We start from the raw sequence: 22,712 nt of genomic DNA on the forward strand, positions 1-22,712 counted from the left end.
AGACATATAAAGTACATGACTCAACCTGTAAGTCTGAATAACTTTGTAAATCATAAATTACTTTTAGCGTCATGCATATGCGTATGAATGTCATGTCATGCATAGGTACGTGTTTCATAATATCATCAGCCTCTGAGGGCATCCCATCATATCATATCGGCCACTGTGGGCAAAATCACCATCGTATACCAGCTGATCAGGTGGTGTTGTGTATATAATGCCATAACCTTTCCCGTATCCCAATATATATATATATATATATATATATATATATATATATATAGATACGCGTATATAACGCCGTTAGAATCATATTTCAGCTATTGTGGGCAACATCATCATCATATACCAGCTGATCAGGTGGCGGTGCATATATAACGCCGTAACCTTTTCCCATATCCCATATACATATATTTACATATATATGCGTATATAACGCCATCTGGTCATGGGTCAATGCACATGTATGAAATGTATGAAAAATACGTAATAAAATCTTTTAGAGCTTCATAAGACCATTTTGTCTTTAAGTAATATCATAAAGTAAACTCTTTTCAACTTTCATATTTTTTTTCTTGAGACCCATGAACAGATGATAAAATATTATGACACACGAAAATTCAAGAACATAGATATCTCTAATACTTCTATGAATAGAGTCATTCATGGAATTTGTGCATTTGCACGTTTCGTTTGTATCGTATGGATCATGCAATAGAAAGAAGGGATAGCCTTAACATACCTGGATTAAGAACAACTCCGTATAATTATCTCGTTTGGAAACCTTGGTAGATTGAACTTAGAATCCAAAAATCGAATTTAAGCTTTTGCGCTTTCGAACTTGTGGAACGAAATTGGCTTGATTTTTCTGAAATTTTTGGACTAGGCTTCTGATTCTGTTCTTGAACGTTTGCCTTCTTAATGACAAAGTGTCATTTTGAATTAAAATTAAGTATCAAAGTGGGCTTTTCCTTCTTTTGTCCAAAAGGAATCAAGCCTTAAAGTTTGATCAATTCTTTCCCTAAAGTGACTCATTTTAATGAGTTATGGAGGGACTTACACGTTACATACATATGACCAAGAGTCATATGTTGAATGATGGCACACTGCCACATGGGGAGTAGGGGTGGGTTATTTTATTAATTTTTTTATCCACTTATTAGTTAACCGGGTAATGTCCCGTTACCCGATAATTAACCAATTACCCGCATAATTTAAAAATTATCACAAATTACTTAAAATTCTATTTATTTTTAAAATACTTCATATATACTTTATATATATACTACCGTGGTCATATGGTACCTTGCATGGTACTAGTTCATAATTATCGAGTATTATCGCTCGACCCGTATTTTATTCCAAATTGACAACCTTCAACAAAACTCATTTTCTTTAATTCGTGTACCCTTTCCTTCATGGTACTTGATTATTGCTTGTTATAAATTGCATAAATATGCTAACCTCCAGATAACCTCATCCCTGAGTCTACGTCAATTAACTGAAGATGAAATTTTAACGTAGGGAAAACGCGAGATGTAACACCCGAATACTCGGGGACTGTCATCAATAATCGAAGCATCGAGTCATCGAACACTCGAACTTATAAGACCTCAAAGAGGCACACTCAAACTTATAAGACCTCAAAGAGGCACACTCGAGCTCACAAGACCTCAAAGAGGCATCCCCTCGATATTAAGGCCAAGGCCATCACACTCGGGGACTAAAGGCTACGGCCATATAAAAGACTACGGTCATATAAAAGGCTACGGCCGAAATAATGCGGCTCGGAGACGTTCGACCTCCGCCATAAAACTAAAATGCCTTCATATACTTTGAAAAAACCGGTTAAATCAGGCTACCCTCGGCAAAATCAAATTATAAGGGGCTTCGATATAATCAACCCTTGAATAATGCGAAGGCTTCGATAACATCAGCCTTTGAATAAACCTCAAGAGGTATTTGATTAACATTGCATATCAAATTACAAATGAGGTCCCAATCAATCTAACCTTCGAAAAACCCAAACGGGTACAAAAAACACATGCTAAGGCATACCAAATTTTCACTAAGTCTTTTAGCCGAAAAGAGGGAAAAATTTATAGCCATTTTAGAGGCCGAATTGGCCCTACCTAAAGAGCCTAAGAGCCAACCTAAAAGAGCCTAAGGGCCAACCTAAAAGAGTTTAAGGTCCAACCTAAAGAGCCTAAAGGCCAATATTTAAAGAGTTTAAAGGCTGAAGCACACCTTGCTCGAGACCTTACCCAGCTCGGATTCAAAAGTCTCGAGCTAAAACTTAGCTCGAAGATCGAACCTTAAGTGGTAACCTATTATAGATTGTTGATCAAAACACAAAACTTGAGGGTCTACTCTACCCCGAATTTGATTCAACGCTCAGAGGTTATAGCATAAAAAATAAAGCAAACTTTGAAAGAAAAATCGAGCAGACTTTGAAGAAGAATTGAAGGCAAACGATCAAGGAAACTTATTTCCATTTTATATATACAAAAAGATATTACATAGGAGTCCTACAAAGCAAAAAATTATAAAAAGATAGAAAAAATTCTACCTACACCAGAGGGCATTCCCTCCCGGACTTGTCACTTCCCCGGGACCATCCTCTTCCCTGGGGGTAGCCTCTTCGGCAATTTCCTCCCCTTCATCATCTTCGACATCGTCATCATCATCGGAGGAAAGGACAAATTTGGCATCAGCCTCATCTGCCTTAGCTTGCTTTATCTCCTCGGAGAGGTCGAAGCCCTTAGCATGAACCTCTTCGAGGGTCTCCCTCCGGGATCGGTATAGGGCATAGTCATTGCTTTTTTTCTCTCGGTCAGAACCCCCCCCCCCTTAACTCCATCTGAGCATCAACAACATCCTTCAAATAGATGGCCACCGTCTTGTCGACCTTGGCTTGTATTTCATTGGCTTCGGCCCGGACTTCCACAACTCTGGCCTTGGCCTTCGCAAGATCAGCCTCGAGCTCGGCTATGCTGCCAGCTTGAACCAAGTTGCTCCCTTGGGCATTCCGAAGTTGAACCTCGAGGGCCAATACCTTCGCTAGTGCATCATTTTTAGCCACAACGAGGGTGTCTATCTTTGCTTTCCATTCATTGCACTTGGCTCGAACTTGATCTACCTCGCCCCGGAGTTGCCCAATCATATCAAGCTTTTGTTGCAGCTGAGACATTGAAGTATTAGCCTCCGAAGATGGGAGAGGTAGCCCGTATTTTTTCAGAACAGAGGTTACCTGCTTTTCTAACTCAATCTCGTGTTCATGAGCTTTGGTCAACTCCGATCGAAGATGCTTTAGTTCTTCCTCCTTTTTGTCAAGGAGAAGCCTAAAGGTTTCTCCTCATTCGAAGCCCTACGCAATTCGACTTCACAATGACGCAATTCGGTCTTCAGTTTGTCGAAGGCCTACACAAATAAAAAGAATGATCAATTAGACAAAAGAAGAAAAGTATGGCATTGGAGAAATTGCAGTGCCACTAAAAAATTACAATTGAGCAAAGACGTTGAGCCTCTTCGAAGATTTAGCTTGCATCCGCTAGGCTGGCCTCATCAACCCCAACAAAGTAACCCTGGAAGGGGTCATTTTCACTCGGGACTCTGCCTAGCTCGGACGTTTTCAAGTTCTGAGCATCCCTAATGGTATCCTCGGAGAAAGCTAGAAACGATGAGGGTTGACCTGTTGTCATGGCCTCAGGGAGATCACCCGAGGTGCTCTATTCAGACAAATGAACTTCGAAGCTTGCTCTTTTTGGAGTATTTCTAGAAGTCTGAGAAACAGTTACCACGTCATGTGATGCAGGGCCTTCATCCCCCTTTTCTTTTAACATTCCTTCCTCGAGGCTAGGGGACCCGATCTCAGCAGGTTTGATAGCCTCGGAAGATTTCCTAGTTCGAGTCACTAGCGTCGAATCCTCCATCTCGTCACCATCATCATCCATGAATTGGTGGGCCGAGTCAACATCCACGTTGATGATGACGCTTTTCTTATGCCTCCGAGCGGGATCTTCTTGGCTTTGAGTGTCCTCGTTCTTCGAGGACCTTTTTCTCTTGTTATCCTCCTTTGGCTTTGGAGCCGAAGATCCTGCTTCCTCCCTGGAAGGGGTTGGCCTTATCTTGAAGAACTCACCAATACCTGCGATAGAGGAATCAGGTCACGTGAAGAAAGACATTCTTAATGAGGAAAGAAACATTATGACGCGTACCGTGGTGTTTCACTTCCCACTTGCCCTTCGACAAGTCCCGCCATTTGCGTTTGTCGTATGTTGAAGTAGCAGATTTGCGAACCCAGTCCTCGAGGTCGAGGATCGCATTAGGCATCCACAGAATCACTGCGAAGAGGGGAAATGAGTAATTATGCGAAGTTTAGCAAAATTTATGGAAAAGAACTAAAACGAAGAATTCCACTCACGTTTGAAGTTCCATTCCTCGGGGAATGACAGGAACTCCTTAGGAATAACATCGATGGTCCTCACTCAGATGAATCGGCTCATCCAACCTCGATTCTTACCTTCATCGTTACTGGCGAAGAAGGACTTGGTTGAGAGGCGTTAGAGTTTGATTAAACCTCGAAAATGTTGAGGTCGATATAATCGGATGAGGTGGCTGAGGGTGAACTCGAGCCCGGCCTTTTCGATGAAGAACCTCATCATTATTACGATCCCCCAAAAGGACGGATGAATTTGGCCCAGGGTTACTTGATATATTTGGCAGAATTCAAGCACGAGTGGGTCGAGGGGACCCAATGTAAAGGGGTATGTATATACACTTAGAAACCCCTCTACGTAAGTTGTGATGTCCTCCCCACGAGAAGGTATCTTCAGAACGACCTTCTCTTCCCATTTACACTCTCTCCTTACAGCATCGAGGTGTTTTTCCTCAATTGACCTTATGTATCTCGATGCATGCTCTCGACAGCCAGCGCGTCAGGAGGGTTCTCGACTATAAAGTCCTTTTTTAAAGAAAATTTGCTCGGTACGATCTCGTGAAGCGTCGTCGGCTTACCACCGGTCAGACGGGAAGTGGAAGTAGAGTTTCCTTCTTCCTGAGGAACGACCTTGGAAGTTTTTGCCATCGGTTCTTTAGAAAAGAAAGAAGAAATGAATAAGCCAGCAAGGTTTTGAGCCAATACGGGGGAGGAACTGGTGGTGAAAAGGAAACGTATAAAGGAAAATAGGTGTTACAAGGTGGGAACATCCTTAAAGAGAAGAGAAAACAAGTATATATAGAGGAAGGCGGTGACAGTTCATTAATATTGATGGCCGACCGGCTCTAACGTGAATTTATTACTTTTGGGGAAGAGAACCGAAGGGACGCTTAGGTCATTTCAACGCTTACGTCATAAGAGTGATGCCATCATAAAGGACTTCGGGAATTCAAATCGTTTCATATCATTTTATTCTAAGAAACGCGGGGACTATCTGTATACGATCTAAATTGGAGAGCTCGATTTCGAAGACTTGGTCATACCCCGAGCTCGAGTTCGGAAGCTCAGAGTAAGAATCGAAGACTTGATCATACCTTGGACGGTATGTGTGCATCTCGAGAAGCAAATCGGAGACCCACAAGGAAAGTATAATTTCGATGACGCTCAAGAAAGAGCGGGTACTTCTCAAGGACATGTGGGTCAGGGCATAAATTAAGAGATAAGATTTGTACGAAATAGTACGAGTCCGTACTAGGTTATTATACAGTTGTACCAATAGAATTCTTTACCCTAATGGGGAATGTTCCATATTGGGATTTTCCCCTCTTATATAAAGGGGGCCCAATCATTTGCAAAGGCATTATTCATTGCAATAGAACATTCTACTCTGCTTTTCTCGTTTACTGTGCTGCACAATTGTTCTTCAACTTTATTGTCTTTACTTTATTGTTCATACTTTATTTGCTCTTAACTTACCTCGAGGCCCCCGAGATAATCGAGCTCGAGGTCCCAATTGCTCTAACAACACTGGTTTGGTTCATCAATTCTTCTTACTTAAACCTAATATTACTTGTATATTCACTAGTATTGGAATAAATCACATATCTTTAAAACCACAAATCACTTTTAATTATTACTCACATTTATCGAGGTAAACAATAAATATGACTATTAATAGTAGAAATAAAGAACAAAATAAAGCAAACCAGTATTGAAATGCAATTCAGCCTTCGAGCTAAGCCAACCTCGAACTGAGTGAGTGAGAGTAAAGTTATAAAATAAACTAATGAACAAGATAGTATGAGAGAAAAAGAGTATTGTATTGCTTTGATATGCGTGGATGTTTGTCCTTACAAAATGATTAGGACCCTCTTTATATAGTAGAAGAATCCTATTTATGGTATATTCTAATTAGAGAAGCAAATCCCATGATAAGCTAAATAACCGGTCCTGACTTGATACGTGCCGAGATTTCCGCCACGATCCTTGCCCGATCCCAGATATCTCGGCTTTCTGTTATTCGATCTGGTAGGCTTCCTTCAATCACGCTTGATCTCTTTCTTGCTTCGGTCTCGATCACGGCTGGTCTCGATCGTGATCGACCATCGATCTACGAGCTTATCAATCCGTCTTCGTACCATGGTCCGATATAACCGAGGCCGAGCCTTGATCTACCATTCCGATTTCGGTTAGTCATACAAAATTAGGCAAACTCGATTTTGACGGTATACAATATTCACAAACAGTTTGAATATTTTTAATATTATCACTATCTTTTGACTTGTTTTAGCATATAACCTATCTTTTTTTTCAATTTCTAATTCCATGAAGTTAATGATTCGACAATTCGAAAATTATTTTACACAGTCATGTAATAGTTAAAACTTTTTAATTAAATTTTTTTCCCTCCAATAACGGACAAGAAGGCCACCCAACTCAACAAACTGCTTATATCACCCTCAACCCCCACCCCCTTCGCTACCCCTACCCCAACCTCAGTCATTTTCCCTGATTGCTAAGCCGAAAAATCTAGGAACGAGAATTTCGTATCAAGAATCTCTCAAAAATATACACGCGCACACACAACTCTGCTAGCTCTTAGCTGGCCGTAAATACTTAACATATATTAAAAAAGAAAACTTTCCATTGGGTCCAGATATTTTTCTTTCATTCTTATAGCAGATCTTGCGGCTTCGATGAAGGAATCTTCCATTTCTATTCAAGAAACCGAATCCGCTATCCAATTTTTCCCGTTCAATTCCAGAAAAGGAAGCTTTCAACTGTCGGCATTGACTTCGATACAGTGATCCTTTGGATTTAGTGTTAGCATTGAAATTGGTAAAATGGACGATAGAGGAGAATCGTTCGTAGCAGTTAGGAGGATATCACAAGGATTTGAAAGAGGAAATAGTACTACTTGCCATTCTACTTCTTCTGGTATATATATATATTCCTGTTTTTTACTTTTACAACGCAAACACATGTTCCTTTTTTCTCTCTCCAGCTCTATTACCGTACTGCTTTCATTATCTGAGTTTCTATCTGTGGATTGAAATTAGGTTTACTCATGCGTGCTAATATTGACGTTTGTGGTGAGTTTGCGTCCGTTTCTGACTTTTTCCGCAATTTTGTTTTTTCGTGCCCTAGTTTTGTGTTGAGATAGATGCATGAATCTGTGTGCACTAAATACTATACACGTGCGCATCAGAACATATTAGTACTATATGATTTGGGAAATGGATTCATTTGTTTATGTAATTGAGTTATTTTTTGGTAAAATTTGAGGAATGACTTTTGATTCCATGGATTACTATTAGTTAAGCTGCTACTGGAAAAGAATGGCAGTAGCTATAGAGCTGTCTACTTGGCAGGATCCATGATTTGAACTTTATGGATTCGTGTTCGCAATTCTATCACGGGCCATTTGATTTACTGGGTTTGAAATCTATTATTTGTAATTATTTAGTGAATCTTATAACGTATATACAGGGTTTGACCAATAGCATTAACACTACATCCGCCCCTGCTATTTGGTTCTCTAAGAAAAAATACTTTCACCAACACTTTTTTCAGATAAGGAGCTTTCACTAATAATATATGGCAATTGTTATGCATGATCTAACTACATCATAGTAGTTTTGTTTGTAGGTTAAAATGAATGCCTGCTGTTGACCTTTTCAATAGGGAAATGTGCGGAATGTAGCTTCTATTGACTCCAACTATACCTGATAATTCTAGAATGGACAAGAACACTAGAAAGGAGTGCTTGTGAATGTACTAGGTCATTGAGGTTAACTTTTGGGAGTGGTACTGGCTGCATATGCATAACTATTAAATACCGTGATTAGCTAACCAGACTGTTAGAAGTAATAGCTGTTGATCTGAGGGGTTGCACTTTACCAGAAAGCAGGATTGTGATCAGTTAATTTAAACAGCTGTGACAGAGCTTTTCTCCCCCTCTTTCCTTGAGGAATTTACATCACACAATTGCATCTGGTTTTAGCTTTCAAATGGTGAAATTATTTTTTGTGAAATAATTGTGTGAATGTGGTTCTTGTCTTGTGCTCCATGTTGGGAGGTGATTTCTTTTTTCTTGTTGTGCTTAAAGAAGGCTATTTCATAAATGTTAAGACACTTGAATGGCATAGTTATGATCAAGGTTTCCTGCTGTTTTTGTACATTTGTAACAGCACTCTCTTGGTGCTTATCTCTCATTACCAATACATTTCCTTGGTTAAACAATGAAAAAGAAAAAAAGTATGCTCATGTCCTCACTACTCAATGACCAATTTTGGGAGGTAAGATTTCTACTATCTAGCTGAGTAGTGTAGCCCATTGTGTTTGTATTGTAACATCATGTTGGTACCTATGCGTGTATTGTGATTTAATTATGTTAATATCCTGATTACAAAATTGAACCTCGTCATAGTTGCTGAATTGTTGCATTCTTGACACTTCATCGTTAGTTATGAAACTTTGCTTATATGATTTAGTGTTGTCTTCTCTATGTGTCAAGAAAGATACACTTCTTTTCCTTGTCACAAAAAAAGGATACTTCTCTTCTTGCATCTAATCTTCTTTTGTTTCATAATACTAGAAGCACATCGTTATTGAAAACTCTAGAGCTCCCATTTTCCTTAGATTATTTTTTCCTTCTGTCACTACAGAGGTTGTGGCAGGATCAGCAGCATGGCTTGGCAGAGGCCTTTCATGTGTTTGTGCCCAGACAAGAGATATTGATACTCGTCCATCATTTGATTTGACACCAGTCCAGGTATTAGTCTAGTGTAGGGGTTAATATGAAGTTTAAGCTTCCTGTTAGGTAAATTTTAAGAGTGTCATAAAACGCAATGCAGTATTATGTTCTTTTGATCCTCTCTTATTGAAAGTTTGTATTCTGGATAGGATTTCTTAGAGGTACTGCCAATTTGCAACACAAATTTGTTTTCTAGTTCTGATTGTTATCTCCAAGATTATACACTTTACCGTTCCAACGAAAAGGGAATATGCTGAGTGTTGCGAGTGGGAGTGAATTTTATTTGGTTCCTTATGCTGATAGTTATGAGTGGTAGTGAATTTTATTTTGTTTCTTATCCAGTCTGCGAATTGAGCTTATGTTGAGGTTTGCATGTGCTTTAACTATCTCTTAAATTGTGCCAAGTCTCAGGCATGAATATCTTATATCTAATTTCTTATTCGGTCTGCCAATTGAGATTGTAGGTTCGCATATGCTTTAACTATCTTTTAAATTGTGCCAAGTCTCAGGCATTAATATCTTATTCTCCCTCTGTTTGAATTTAGACGACACACTTTACTTATTAGTCTGTTCCAAAAAGAATGACACATTTCAACTTTAAACTCTTCATTTTACCCATTTTATCCTTAATGAGAAGCTTTTAACAAATGTCATGGTCCCACAAAACTTTTACCCCTTAAGCTTTTAAGACCACAAATTTCAAAAATCTTCTTTTTCTTAAACTCCGTGTCGAGTCAAAGTACCTCATCTAAATTGAAACGGAGGGAGTATCTAATTTCTTATTCAGTCTGCCAATTGAGCTCATGTTGAGGTTCGCATATGCTTTAACTATCTTTTAAATTGTGCCAAGTCTCAGGCATGAATATCTTATATCTAATTTCTTATTCAGTCTGCCAATTGAGCTCATGTTGAGGTTCACATATGCTTTAACTATCTTTTATATTGTGCCAATTGTCAGGCATGCATATCTTATAGCTATGATTTGATTGCCAATATAACTTTCTATTTTCAATTTCCCACTTCGTCAATTATCCAGTTTTATTCTTAGAGATTATGTTATTCAGATTGATAAGCTTCACAGCACTGTGAGGAAGTATGAAATATCTTTGGCACATTGGCGCTTATTGGTGTTCTCTTCCACTTTGTTAATGTCAGGAGGAATGCTTGCTAAGGCTACAAAACCGTATAGATGTTGCATATGATAGTTCAATTCCAGAACATCAGGTATCCTCTATTTGAAATCTTAGCTGTTTCCTGATGAACTTGTGAGATAACATCTTTAAGGCTTTTAAACATTACATTAAGGTTAAAATTTACATTTCTTACTGTTCATCTTCGTCTCTCCCTACCCAAAAGGAAGCTTTAAGAGCATTGTGGAAAGCGGCCTTTCCTGAGGAAGAACTCCATGGTTTAGTATCTGAGCAGTGGAAGGAAATGGGTTGGCAAGGGAAAGATCCATCTACTGACTTTAGGTACATCATCATCATCCCCACCCCCACACCCCAACCTCCCGGTCCTTCTGGTCTTGGTTCACCACTAACATATCTGATTGGTTTTGATAGGGGTGCCGGATTCATATCACTGGAGAACTTGTTATATTTCGTGAGAAATTTCCCGGTGCGTCCTCTTTTTGACTTCTCTTTATGGAGGAATGACATAGTGACATGTAAACCTTCTATGCTTATAATGAAAAGCTAATCTTTAGTATCAACATGTGCTATGATTTGGTGATCATTTGGTAACCTAACAGCTATTTTTCTTCTTAAACTGGTCTTATGACTTTGTCTCCTGATATTGTAGTTTTTATTCATATTGTTGTGTCACATCTGTATGTTCTCACAGTTTCTTATGCACCTCTTTCTTTCATGCTATTGTCAAAGTATGATTCTATTTGATTGCTTAACCTAGAAAACATAATAGTAGTTGGGAGGGTATTGGTTATGGGCATCTTAAAGGATGGTTCAGTTAATCTCTGCCATTCCCTGCTACTGTCAAACAGAAAAGAATAGCAGACACCCTTTAGTTTTCTTTGTGCTTAGCTTCTAAATTTTTTTTGAAACAATTGGGTAAGTGTTTCTCTTAGTAATTTTATTTAAAGGTAATTTGGGCAACTTAAGAATGAAGATGGGGTAAATCAGGTAAATGGCTTTTTTCCTTTTTTTGGGGATAAGTTGGTAGATTGGTGTAGATCTCGGTTGACCACGAATAAAGAGAAAAGTTTTACCATTCACAGCACGATTTCAACTGACTTGTAAAATCAAACAAATTTGTTGGATAGACTGTAGAGTACGAAGCTGCTAATTGACATGTGCAGATCTAGTTTGTTAAGCATTTTGGACCCATTTAAGCTACAAAATCAACAGAATTGTAAGAAGTCTATGTGAAGCAGTTTACATCATCAAAAAAGTCTATGAAGCAGTTTATGTGCCATCCCCAACTTTTAACATTTGGCACAATTATATCTCATTAAATTAACTCAGATATTTGAGGCCCTGGAAATTTAACATAAAGAAAGGCCTGAAAAGATAATAGTATACTTCTAAGGTTGGCAGATTTTAGTGTTATCAGATCTAGTGGCACATGTTATATATTTCAGCCTAGGAAAAAATTAGATCCAGGAGAAGCTACATGGATTTGCCATTTTCATAAAAGCTGAGATTTCATCAATTAATATGCTCTATGGTAAATTACTTATCGTTAAAAAAATGCTATATGGTAAGCAAAGAGAGGTAGAAGATACGGCTGCATTTGATTATGCATTCCTCAATCGGTCAATCCCACCATATACAACAACAACATATCGAGTGTAATCCCACATGTGGGGTCTGAGGAGGGTAGTGTGTATGTAGACCTTACCCCTGTCTTGTGGAGGTAGAGAGGCTGGTTCCGAAGACCCTCGGCTTAAGGACAACAATATTGGAACTGTCACAATACCAATTCTAGAGAACCAATATGGTTAGCAACTTCTTTTTTTATTTTTTTTGGTAACCGTGGTGTTCATGCCAACTTGCGTGCACCTCCACTCAATCTCGCTATATCAGCTCAAGAAAAGGCATAAGTACCCAACTAGGCTATGGTTGAAATTTCAATTACACACCGATTTTTTGAGGGGGTCCTATTATCCCCTAACCTTTTAAAATGGAATTAATAACACCTTGAAATGACACTACCACATCTGTGCTCAGTAGTGAAATGCACACGCCTACTGTCTATTTCCAACTAAAATAGTTTATTTTCATCCGATCTTCTTTCCCCAACTTTTCACCATTAAAACCATCTTCTGTTCTTCCTTACTTCATCTTTCCAGCACATGCACGGGATACAAATAGCTACGAGATTAAGCAGTTTAATTTAACCAAACCCAAGAAATAATCTATATACAGAGGCGAATATGAAAATGAAAACTAAAATAGCTCAGTGCATATCTTAAAATTCAGTTTCAACATAAGAAACTTTTTCCGTGTGAGAAAATCAAAGGGATGGGAAGCATTTTCCGGCGACGCTGACAGTTTACTCTCAGTCTTTGTCAAAAGGGGTATTAGTAATCACCGTAGATCGGGAGGCGAAGGATGAGCCGGTAAACGACGACATCACGGGTCTATTGCGTGGGTGGTGAACTGATGAAGGAAACTTTCGTGGGCTTCTTCTGTGTTAAATCGGAAATTGATTTTGAGACTTAGATTTTTCAATTTTTGCCAGTGACAAGCAATTGTTATTAGAAGTTTAAAAATGATGAGTAGAGATAGAGATTAGAAATGGCAGTAATCCGGTGCAATTGTGGCATGAGATAGAGAGAAGGAAATCTGGAGAGAAAAAGAATGAAATCTATTACTCCATCTTGTCGGAGAATATGGAGGCTGCCGGAAACCCGGAACTATTGTCCAGCCAAGTCTTATAAGCGACGAAGGTGGAGGAAAGAATAGAAAAAGCAAAGGAAGAAAAAGAAAAGAAAAAAGAAAAAGAAAAAAAATAGGAAAATTGTATATTTAGTAAAAAGAAATGTTATAAAAATAAATTTTTAACATTTTCTCCTTTCTCACTCTCTCAAAGAGGGTGACATACACTATCTTCTGCCACATCAGCTCTAAAGGATATTAATTAGTTCAGGGGGTAATAGGGCCCTCGCAAAGAATAGGTGTGTAATTAGAAATTCGGCCATAGTACAAGGGGTTACTTATGTCTTTTCCATATTTTTTGGAGGATAGCCAATTTTTGGCAGAACTTTCTACGCACGAATTGACGATGACAATGCATGAATCTAGCCACATCAAAGTATTACATATTCATCTGATGTTTTAGGAGTGTGCCTGGATTTGCATTAAATCCCTGGCATAAGATGTTTGATAAAGTTTTCAAAATAATTACCACCAATTTTGCAGATGTGTTCTCTTGGAATGATTGCCTGTTGATCACTGACATTTATGTTTGTATACTAAATCAGAAAGCATTTCTTTTATTTAGCACATGAATGAAATACAAGAAATTTTGTCTGTAATCTCCCTCCCAGCTAAACCTAAAACAAAAAACATTATCCACCTTGTTTTACCTGATACTGGAAATTCTCTTTTGTGTCGTTATTTTTTTTCTCTACCTCAAAAAGTTGCCTTGACTTTGCTCAAAGATTAGAGAGGCAGAAGATTTTTGACATTAGAATATTGGTCATGGTCCTATGAGTATTTTTTCATTATATGTTTCTCTTACTATTTGCTGAAAAGCTTATGATCTAATATTACTTGGCTCATTAAAGAATGTAATTCATGACTTTTCCATCTATTTCTTACTCTGACCAAAATACTTTACCTACATTTTTCCTTTTGGCCATCGCGATATACTTGTTCTCATTCCCTTCCTTTTTGGGATAATTTTCTTATGACAAAATTTTTTAACTAATAAGAGCATGAACTGATACTAGGTTTTTCTTCCTATATAAGTAATACTACTACTATTACTGTCTTAATCTCAATGTGATATCTTTTCAACTAATCATTTTACTCTTTCACATTTTAAACACTTGTATATCTTATTCTAACTTAATAATTTATTCAGAATAATAACTTTATTAGTTGAATAAATCATATACTTTTGACTCATAATGTAAGCTTTTTTAGTTAAACATCAAAGTTACTCTTTTGTTAGTGGATTTTTATTGACTTAGTTGATTTTTATTGTGGTACATACTGATATGATACAAAAGAAGCCTACTATTTTGGCTAGGCAATGAATTTTCACCCTTTCATGTGTTGAAATAGTTCGCATTTGGGTGACATTGGATATGGAGGAGATTCCACATTTCACGCTAAATGTATGGTTGTTCAGCACTTTTACCATAAGACAAAAATGAGGCTTTTTTGTTTTGGAACAAGTTTATACAAGCACAAGTGTAGCTGTCCGGTAGTCTACTGACATAATTCAAAGCCTAAATGTTTGAGCTTGCATATAACAAGTCATTCTAGCCAAGAGTTGTGTCTGGAGCATGTAATGTTTAGATTGATGAATCGAGCAATTTCCTTGCTTCATTTTATTTAAAAAAAGGGAAATAAATTTGCAGAACCATATGATCAAGTTTACAAATAATTACGAACAACTCTTCTGTGCTTGATCCAAATTCTAGCAGTAATGTTGTAGATCCACTATTCATCCTCTTCTTCTCCCTAATGTTATTTGCAGAAATCATTCCAGGATCTTCTTCAAAAGCAGGAAGGTGATAGGGCATTATGGGAATACCCATTTGCTGTTGCTGGTGTTAACATCACTTTTATGCTTATCCAGATGCTTGATCTAGAAGCTAGTATGTATTCCTTCTATTATCTTTTTTACAGCAAAATGTAGAAACTCTAAGACAAATCTAAGATCTAGGAGATCTTGTGTTGATTCATTTAGCTAATTATGCATCAACTTTACAGTAAAACCAAGAACTCTGGTCGGAGCAACTTTTTTGAAGTTTCTTGCAGGTAAATGCTTGGCCGTTATCTGAAGATCTACCTCATTTCCATTGGTCAACCCTTAAGTGTCGTCCATTTAATGCTTCTGCAGTTTTGCATTTGCCTTCTAAGCATGTCTTTTGCCTTTGTACAGAAAATGAATCAGCATTTGATCTGCTATATTGTATCACGTTTAAGCTGATGGATAATCAGTGGCTTGCCATGCACGCATCATATATGGACTTCAATGTATGTGCCTTTAATTTTTAATGAATTGTATGCGTAATTAGTGAAATTTAGTTGGGGATATGTAAGTTCATTTCTTCATAATTCAATTCTTCTCATGTCATATCCTGTACCATATGCTTTCATAAAAGTTCCCATACTTTGGGAGTTTATATGCTTCTTAAAAGTTTAAGCTCAACAGCCCCCAGGCTTTGATTTAATGGTAAGAGTAGAACGGGTGATCTGTGGGTTAGGGTTCATGATACGGGTTCAAACCCTGACAGAAGTATCATATTTAAGTGAAGAAGGGTAGAGGGGTGACCCATTATCCACCGGCTTTCGGACCGTGCACCACTGGCTCTCAGGGATTTCAGTTATCAAAAGAAAAAAAAATCTTTAGTTGAGCTATCACTTACAGTATTCTTTCCTGCATAATATAGCTGTCAGTTTTGCTTTCTGCTTAGTAGTTTGAAGTTTTGTGTGAAGAAAGTTATTTGCTGTTTTATATGTGCTCAAATACATTCTCAGTATCTAATTATATTTCAGTCACTAAGTTCAGTTACTTTTCTTGAGAAATTCTTTATATGCGCTGGACAATTGCACGAGTACAGACTAATGTTTTCTTGAGAACTGACCTTTTCATAAATTATTTCTTCATGTGTACTAATTGTACTGCATTCCTGATGTTTAGATATGCTTTATTTCCAGACAGTTATGAAGTCCACTCGTCGACAAATTGAAAGGGAGCTTTTGCAAGAAGACATAACACGGTTGGAGGATTTGCCCTCATACCGACTTCTTAGTCGATAGTTTTTGTAGTCATGACATTTTATAGTTTTTGTATTCATGACATCTCGAAAAATGGAAATGATTTTCATGCAAGTTCTGTGACATGCTTTGGTTTTGTTCTTGCGTCGTGGTGTTCTATGGTGTTACTCCCAGTTCTGTTAGAATTGGATGTTGCATTTTGATGCTAGGTTGTGGGTCTCTTCCTCTGTTCACATTGTGGTGATTTCTTAGAGGTAAAGAAAGGAAATATAACAGGTTTCTCCAGTGCATGTATTTGGTAATGTTAGAGTAATTATACTTTGTTCACCTGTACTTTAGATGGACCGAGCTGCAATCTTAATACCCGTGTCTAGCTTTAAATCAATTTTGAAGTTTCGCCTCTATTGGCTGATGTGAAACAAGTGTCATTGTTTTTCTTTTTTGTTCTGATAACAATAATGTCCGAACTAGTTTGTCTGCACCTCAACTGTTCATTGATTACTTGTTAACCTCATCAGCACATCTACCCATTAATTTTGTCACGAAAGCTTAGGCTAATGGGAAGAAATTACCTAGCCACACCCTTAGGTGTGATGTGTCAATGTTCCCATACATGTGACAGCTTGACATGTTGGTTCGAATGCTTCATTTCTGGAAGACACATTGGGTCAGACCACAATACTGGAATATTTAAGGTTCATAAACCAGCTGAATGCCCCAGGAATCCTGCCTACAGTAAGTCCTCCAACTACAAACATCCAATAAAAGTAATAGCCTATCCTCATTTCCAACTACTTAGTGAATTTCTCTTACCTTTGTATCCCCCCCCCCCAACATAAACTCACTCTATTTGAATTTGCCCCCTTATAAAGAACTAACCATTGTTTGCTACCACATAGTAAATAAAACCCTTGTCAGATCATTGTTCTCCTCTTTCCCCCTTTCCGAAAATTGTTGATCGTCCATTCAGCCAAAATGAAATTTCTTCTCCTTTTCCCCCTCCCACAAGAAACCGACCATCATTTTTCCTCCAATCTGTTTGCAACAATAGCAATCAAATGAAACAAACACATTCATCATTGTAATCTTTACTCCCTCCTCAGATAGGTGTTAAACTTCCCATCCACTTTCTCTCAAAATTTTCAACCAACAATACAGATCTTTAATCTTCGAGTTTTCCCCAGGAGCCCAAAATTTATTGTCTTATGTTATAAAAGAACAAGTAAAGATTACTTCGCATAATTAAATAAACACAGCCACATTAGGCTCTTCGACATTCATAACAATCTGCAGCAATACACTCCAAGAGACAACTGTGAAGTTATAGATGATAAACTTGAAGAATTAGACATAATTAGTCTCCTTGACATGGGGAATTAAAGTACAAAATCTGAAACACCAAAACTTACCACACTCTATTACAGTCATCAAAATCCATACGCTACAACTGACACTCGCAAGACATCAATAGAGTTATAGTTGTAGTCATAAAACTTTTTACTCATAGATCCAAGAGTGTTGGCTGGGACGCCACCAATTAATACCTTCAGGGAACCAAAGATCTTTTTCCTTCTGTCCACTATCAACTGAATCACTTCCATGAATAACATTCCTGCAACCAAAGCGGTTCGCCTTTTATTCCCAGCTAAACAAGTTGAGTTGAAATGGCATGTATACCAATTTCTTGGTCATCTCAACCAATGTAAAAACATATAGTAGATATGATAACTTTCTTCAAAACGTAAAATCATCAGCTGATTATTTGGACATCACAGCTGATTTTGATGCAGAACACCGAACGTCAGGTATCATGGTAACTAATTGATAGAGTCAAAGAGATAAAATAAAATCCAAACTAGGCATGGATATTGGATAACAAAAGCCAAAAAAGGAACCAGAGATTGATAGTGCACAATCAGTTAACATTAAAGTGATTTCACTATTGCTCTCGGGCAGTTCCAGCTTTTTATTGCTGAATTCAATGAAGGATAATCAAGAATATGCACAAATGCTAGACTGGCGACTGAATAAATACCTTCCAATGTCAATGGTGTAATCACCACGAATGGTTCCAGGAGCAGATTCCAAGGGGTTTGTTGCTCCAATGAGCTTCCTGCCAGTTGAAACTACTCCCTTACCCTCCCAGATCATTACCACAACGGGGCCAGACACAATGTAATCGACAAGCCCATTGAAGAAAGGCTTTGCAGACAAGTCTGCGTAGTGCTTTTCAGCAAAAGCACGATCCACGGTCATAAACTTCAACCCTATATGCAAAAGGAGTAGAATATGGCCATACAGATTCAGTTAAAAAATAAAATAAAATCAGAACATCTAAGTCTATTAAAAAAAATTCTGATAAAAATAGTGTATTAAGAAGAGGTCACAATCATCTTTACAAAGTAATTATATAAACTGTAAACAAACTACTACAAGGGAAATACCAAAAAAAGACGTCAATTCCAATCTCTTTGAACATGGAAAAAATATTTACTAAATCTGCATAGATATAAACTGCTGATCTACATATGGCCATGAAAAGGTAAAAACTTATTCATACCGGGTGTTGTTTATACCAAACCAGACTAATTTACCATCCCTAACTGATAAAATAAACTGAAAATGTGTATTAGTTAACTACGATTTACTGATAATCATGTTTGGGAAGAAATATGTCATGTATTTATTAGGTTGGTGTAAATGGACTACCATAGAGTCACCACATTGCAAATGAATAATAACAATGACATTAAATTATCATGGTCGACTAAATTCATTTTAGTACAGCAAGAGCGACAAGTCCTCATTGACTATGTCGCTCCATTCAAGCTCATCTTAGGCAAATATTGTGTAAAATCAAAATAGAAATTAAAAAAAGATAGAAGTCCGCTACATTTTCTACTGGCATACAAATTCGTGATAGAACTGAAAGACTCGTAGAAACATAAGATCTAAACGTACTAACTTGACTAAAACATATTCACAGCTAGTTGGTATCACTATATATATATTTCCATTGCGCCCTATTTTTTGCTAAATTCACATGGATTTTAAAAGATTTAAGGTCTTTGGAGACAATATTTTCTGAGACTAAAAGTTTTCTGCATTACAAGCTTTCCTTTATAATAACATACACATTTCTCCTGACCAAATGGAAGGGTAACATACAACAAATTGTCCTACCCATAAATGGGAAAAGTAAAAGACCTTTCCTGAAAGAGGGCAAATATTTTACCTTTCAAATAGAAACCCTTCTTCTCAAATCTTCCAATAATCTCACCCATCTGAGATAAAAAAATAAAAAATAAGTCAAAGAATCAAACTTTCATTCTTTCTTATTCTTTTCCATCTTTTAGGATTCTGGACGAATAAAATAGATACCCACTATACGAAATTTGTAATCTATAACCTCCATTGTTTAAAAAAGAATAACTCAGTCTGGACTTGTTTAGGATCACATATATTCTTTTTATTTCTTCTCAAATTCCGTCTCGAGTTGACTATATCACAAAAATTAAAACAGAGAAAGTAGTAGTTTAGTGCTCAAATCAATTGCTTGAAATCGAAACGCTAAGTTATGAATACATAAGATACTTATTTGAAAACAAAATAAAGAAAGTAGTAATAATGAAGACGAACCAGGCCACGTTGGACACCATCAGGCTTGATCATAATGAATGTTTGCTCCATTTTCGGTTTCTTTGATGTTGTGTTGTGAAATTGACACTACACTTAGTACTGTACTGGATTTCGGCAGACAGCAGCGAATAGTAGGAGGAATGGAATTTGTACGGCAATTAAAACCCTACTTGCCTATGTGGAATATTCTCTTTTTTGAGAAAGAGCCGTTAGAAATTTCCGCGACAAGCTAAAATGGTACTGAACAACAAGTACAACTAATAATGTGACAGATGTGTTATGACCTTGGCATATAACCTGGAAAAAATGGGAACATCATGACGGGCAGCTCGACCTGACGGACTCTGCGGGATTAACAAATGCACCTTGACGGAGGCAAGACACATTTCACATGGATGTGCGGGTTGGCATAAGAATGGCAAGGCAAAACCATGTCAAAGCAGGGGCCAAGACATGACAAGGCAAGGCAAGGCAAGATGAGCAATGACATTAACGTGGACAGATTTGATCAAGTTGAGGGCGACTTGACATAGGCGGGCAGCCGTGGCAATGGGCGTGTGCGGCTAAGTCAATGGGCGGCAAGCTGTGGTCATGACATTGGGGCGGAGCAGTGTCAAAGGGCAAGGCTGGGTGCAATGCCAGCCTTGGGTGTGCAACAACTGGCCAAAACGAGCACATGCAACACACATGATAGGGCAGTTGAGCGATTATTACTACCACCTCCAAGCATGATTGATCATGGGGCTTAGTTGATGCACGTTTTTTATCATGACTGATTGTGTGGCTTAGTGATACACGTTTTTAGCATGTTCCCTATATTTGCTCATCAGTTGGGTCTTGTCAACTGATTGTCTAAAATGCTACCAGGTGTAATTGGGTAGCATGCACTATAAATATGTGCATAAGGTTGTCCCAAATGGGCAAAAACTTAGTCTTGTGGCAAAGTGTTATCCAAAAACGTCAAAGTGTAATTCCTAAGGGTGGAAAATTCGTTTTGGGGCAAGGAATTAGGGTGTTCTTTGTTCTTGGCCATAGGGTTGACTTTATTGTGTTCTTGTATTCACATATTAATACGAGTTGGGAAGAGATTCCTGTAAATTTGTATATCTCTTTACTTTTCTTGTTGCCTAAAATTTATTCTAAGTCCCAAACGTCCTAAAATAATTCTAAGTGTTGGAAAGGCTGAAATCAAGGTTGGGCTTGACTGCCACGGTGGTGAACCTCGGGCATAATTCGAGTGACATAAATTACCCCTGTGATGATTGGTATTAGAGCGTGGATGGATCGGGGCAAAGACACGACGTTCAATGGTTGAATTGTGTGAAAGATGGCTGGTGGCAATGCAGAACCGAGGGAAAAAGTTGTTGCATTGGAGGCACTCGTCAGAACAGTTAATGGTGAACAATTTCTGACTATTGTTACTCGTCTTGCCTATCTTGAGGCAGAGATGAACATGTTGAGCCAAGAGTGCACAGATCTAAAAGCGTAAAATGGGTTGCTATGTTGTGTTGCTGGCAATAATGATGTCCAGCGTGGGGCTGATCATACTAAGGTCAAAATTCCTGAGCCTAAAGAGTTTAATAGTGCAAGAAATTCCAAGAATCTCAAAAATTTCCTGTGGGATATGGAGCAGTACTTTCAGGCTGCCCATGTGCGAAATAGAGACAAGGTCACCATTATGACTATGTACTTGGTAGAAGATGCTAAGCTTTGGTGGCGAACACGCGTGGCAGATGATGTAAGTGCTGGTAGGTTGAAGATTTACTCTTGGGAAGGGTTGAAAAAAGAGTTGAAGGATCAATGTTTTTCTAGCAATGCGGGCTGGATTGCTAGAGATCGTTTGAAGAAGTTGAAACAAATTGGAACGGTCAGGATTATGTCAAAGATTTCAGTTTTTTGATGCTGGATATAAGCAACATGTATGAGGAAGACAAGCTGCACAATTTCCTATACGATTTGCAGTTGTGGGCTTAGATGAAACTCTGAAGGCAGAATGTGAAAGACCTTCCTAGTGTCATTGTTGCTGCAGATGCGTTGGGTGATTTCCTGCTAGGAAAAGATAGTTCTGATTTCTTTACTACTTAAAAGTCCAAAAATGGGAACAAAGACAAGGCAAAAGAGTGAAGGAAAAACGGGAATGACAAGGGTAATGTTGTTGAGGGCAGTGGCAATGGGAAGGAAAAGCAATATGCTGGACCTTTGACAAACAAGGGACAAAATAGCAAGTTTGATGGTTGTTTTATTTGTAAAGGATCATACATGGCGAGGGATTGTCCGGAACTTATATGGCTTACAACTTTATTTGCTGATGAAAAAGGTGAAGATGAGCCGAAAGAGGAAGAACATGAGTAGGAGACGGCATATTTAGGGCCTATGGTGGTGCTAAAAAGTGTGGAAACTACTTCATCGAGGACGACGAATTCTTCAGGTAGGGGTGGTTTGTCAGCCCCTTCATAAAGTTCTCCGGCAGATGTGGGTTGTGACAAATATTTTCATGATGGCCTTGGCACACAACTTGAAAAATGAGGCAATATCATGATGGGCAACTCGGCATGACAGACTATGCGTAGTTGACAAACGCACTTTGACGGAGTCAAGGCACATTTCACATGGACGTGCGGGTTGTCATAATAATAGCAAGGCAAAACCATGTCAAAGTAGGGGCCAAGACATGGAAAGGCAAGGCAAGGCAAAGAAAGACAAGCAATGACATTAACGTGGGCATATTTGCTCAAGTTGAGGGCGACTTGACATAAGCGGGCAGCTGTGGCAATGGGTGTGTGCGACTAAGTCAATGGGCGACAAGTTGTGGTTATGACATTGGGGCGTAGAAGTATCAAAGGGCAAGGCTGAGCACAATGCCAGCCTTGGGCGTGCAGCAGCAAGCCAAAATGAGCACATGCAGTGCACATGACAAGGCAGTTGAGTGGTTACAACTGCTACATCCAAGCATGACCGATCATGG

The 22,712-nt window shown here is 38.2% G+C and overlaps 3 protein-coding genes across 7 annotated transcripts; 1 reads left to right on the plus strand and 2 right to left on the minus strand.

The window, feature by feature from the left end:
- Positions 1-2,565: 2,565 nt before the first annotated feature.
- On the minus strand, positions 2,566-3,190 carry LOC138875126 (uncharacterized). Its single transcript, XM_070153948.1, has 2 exons — positions 2,841-3,190; positions 2,566-2,788 (listed from the first exon to the last, which is right to left on the minus strand). Exons 1-2 carry the CDS (start codon positions 3,188-3,190, stop codon positions 2,566-2,568), a joined length of 573 nt encoding a protein of 190 aa, XP_070010049.1.
- Positions 3,191-6,969: 3,779 nt separating this feature from the next.
- Positions 6,970-16,393, plus strand: LOC104211009 (uncharacterized). 5 transcript variants are annotated; one of them, XM_009759998.2, is made up of 9 exons: positions 6,970-7,375; positions 9,106-9,212; positions 10,350-10,418; positions 10,551-10,666; positions 10,757-10,811; positions 14,862-14,982; positions 15,098-15,145; positions 15,270-15,364; positions 16,049-16,393. In XM_009759998.2, exons 1-9 carry the CDS (start codon positions 7,282-7,284, stop codon positions 16,148-16,150), a joined length of 807 nt encoding a protein of 268 aa, XP_009758300.1. In that variant the 5' UTR covers positions 6,970-7,281; the 3' UTR covers positions 16,151-16,393. The 5 variants fall into 5 exon arrangements, with proteins under 5 accessions (XP_009758300.1, XP_070009253.1, XP_070009254.1 ...); XM_070153152.1 differs by having other exon boundaries at positions 6,985-7,375; positions 16,032-16,393; XM_070153153.1 differs by having other exon boundaries at positions 6,985-7,375; positions 16,053-16,231.
- Positions 16,394-17,350: 957 nt separating this feature from the next.
- Positions 17,351-20,010, minus strand: LOC104211008 (nucleoside diphosphate kinase 1-like). Its single transcript, XM_009759996.2, has 4 exons — positions 19,748-20,010; positions 19,344-19,392; positions 18,144-18,375; positions 17,351-17,720 (listed from the first exon to the last, which is right to left on the minus strand). The coding sequence occupies exons 1-4, from the start codon at positions 19,796-19,798 to the stop codon at positions 17,606-17,608; spliced, it is 447 nt and encodes a 148-aa protein (XP_009758298.1). The 5' UTR covers positions 19,799-20,010; the 3' UTR covers positions 17,351-17,605.
- Positions 20,011-22,712: the final 2,702 nt, after the last annotated feature.

The sequence above is a fragment of the Nicotiana sylvestris genome, chromosome 8 (genome assembly GCF_000393655.2).
Source record: "Nicotiana sylvestris chromosome 8, ASM39365v2, whole genome shotgun sequence".
Lineage (NCBI taxonomy): Eukaryota > Viridiplantae > Streptophyta > Magnoliopsida > Solanales > Solanaceae > Nicotiana > Nicotiana sylvestris.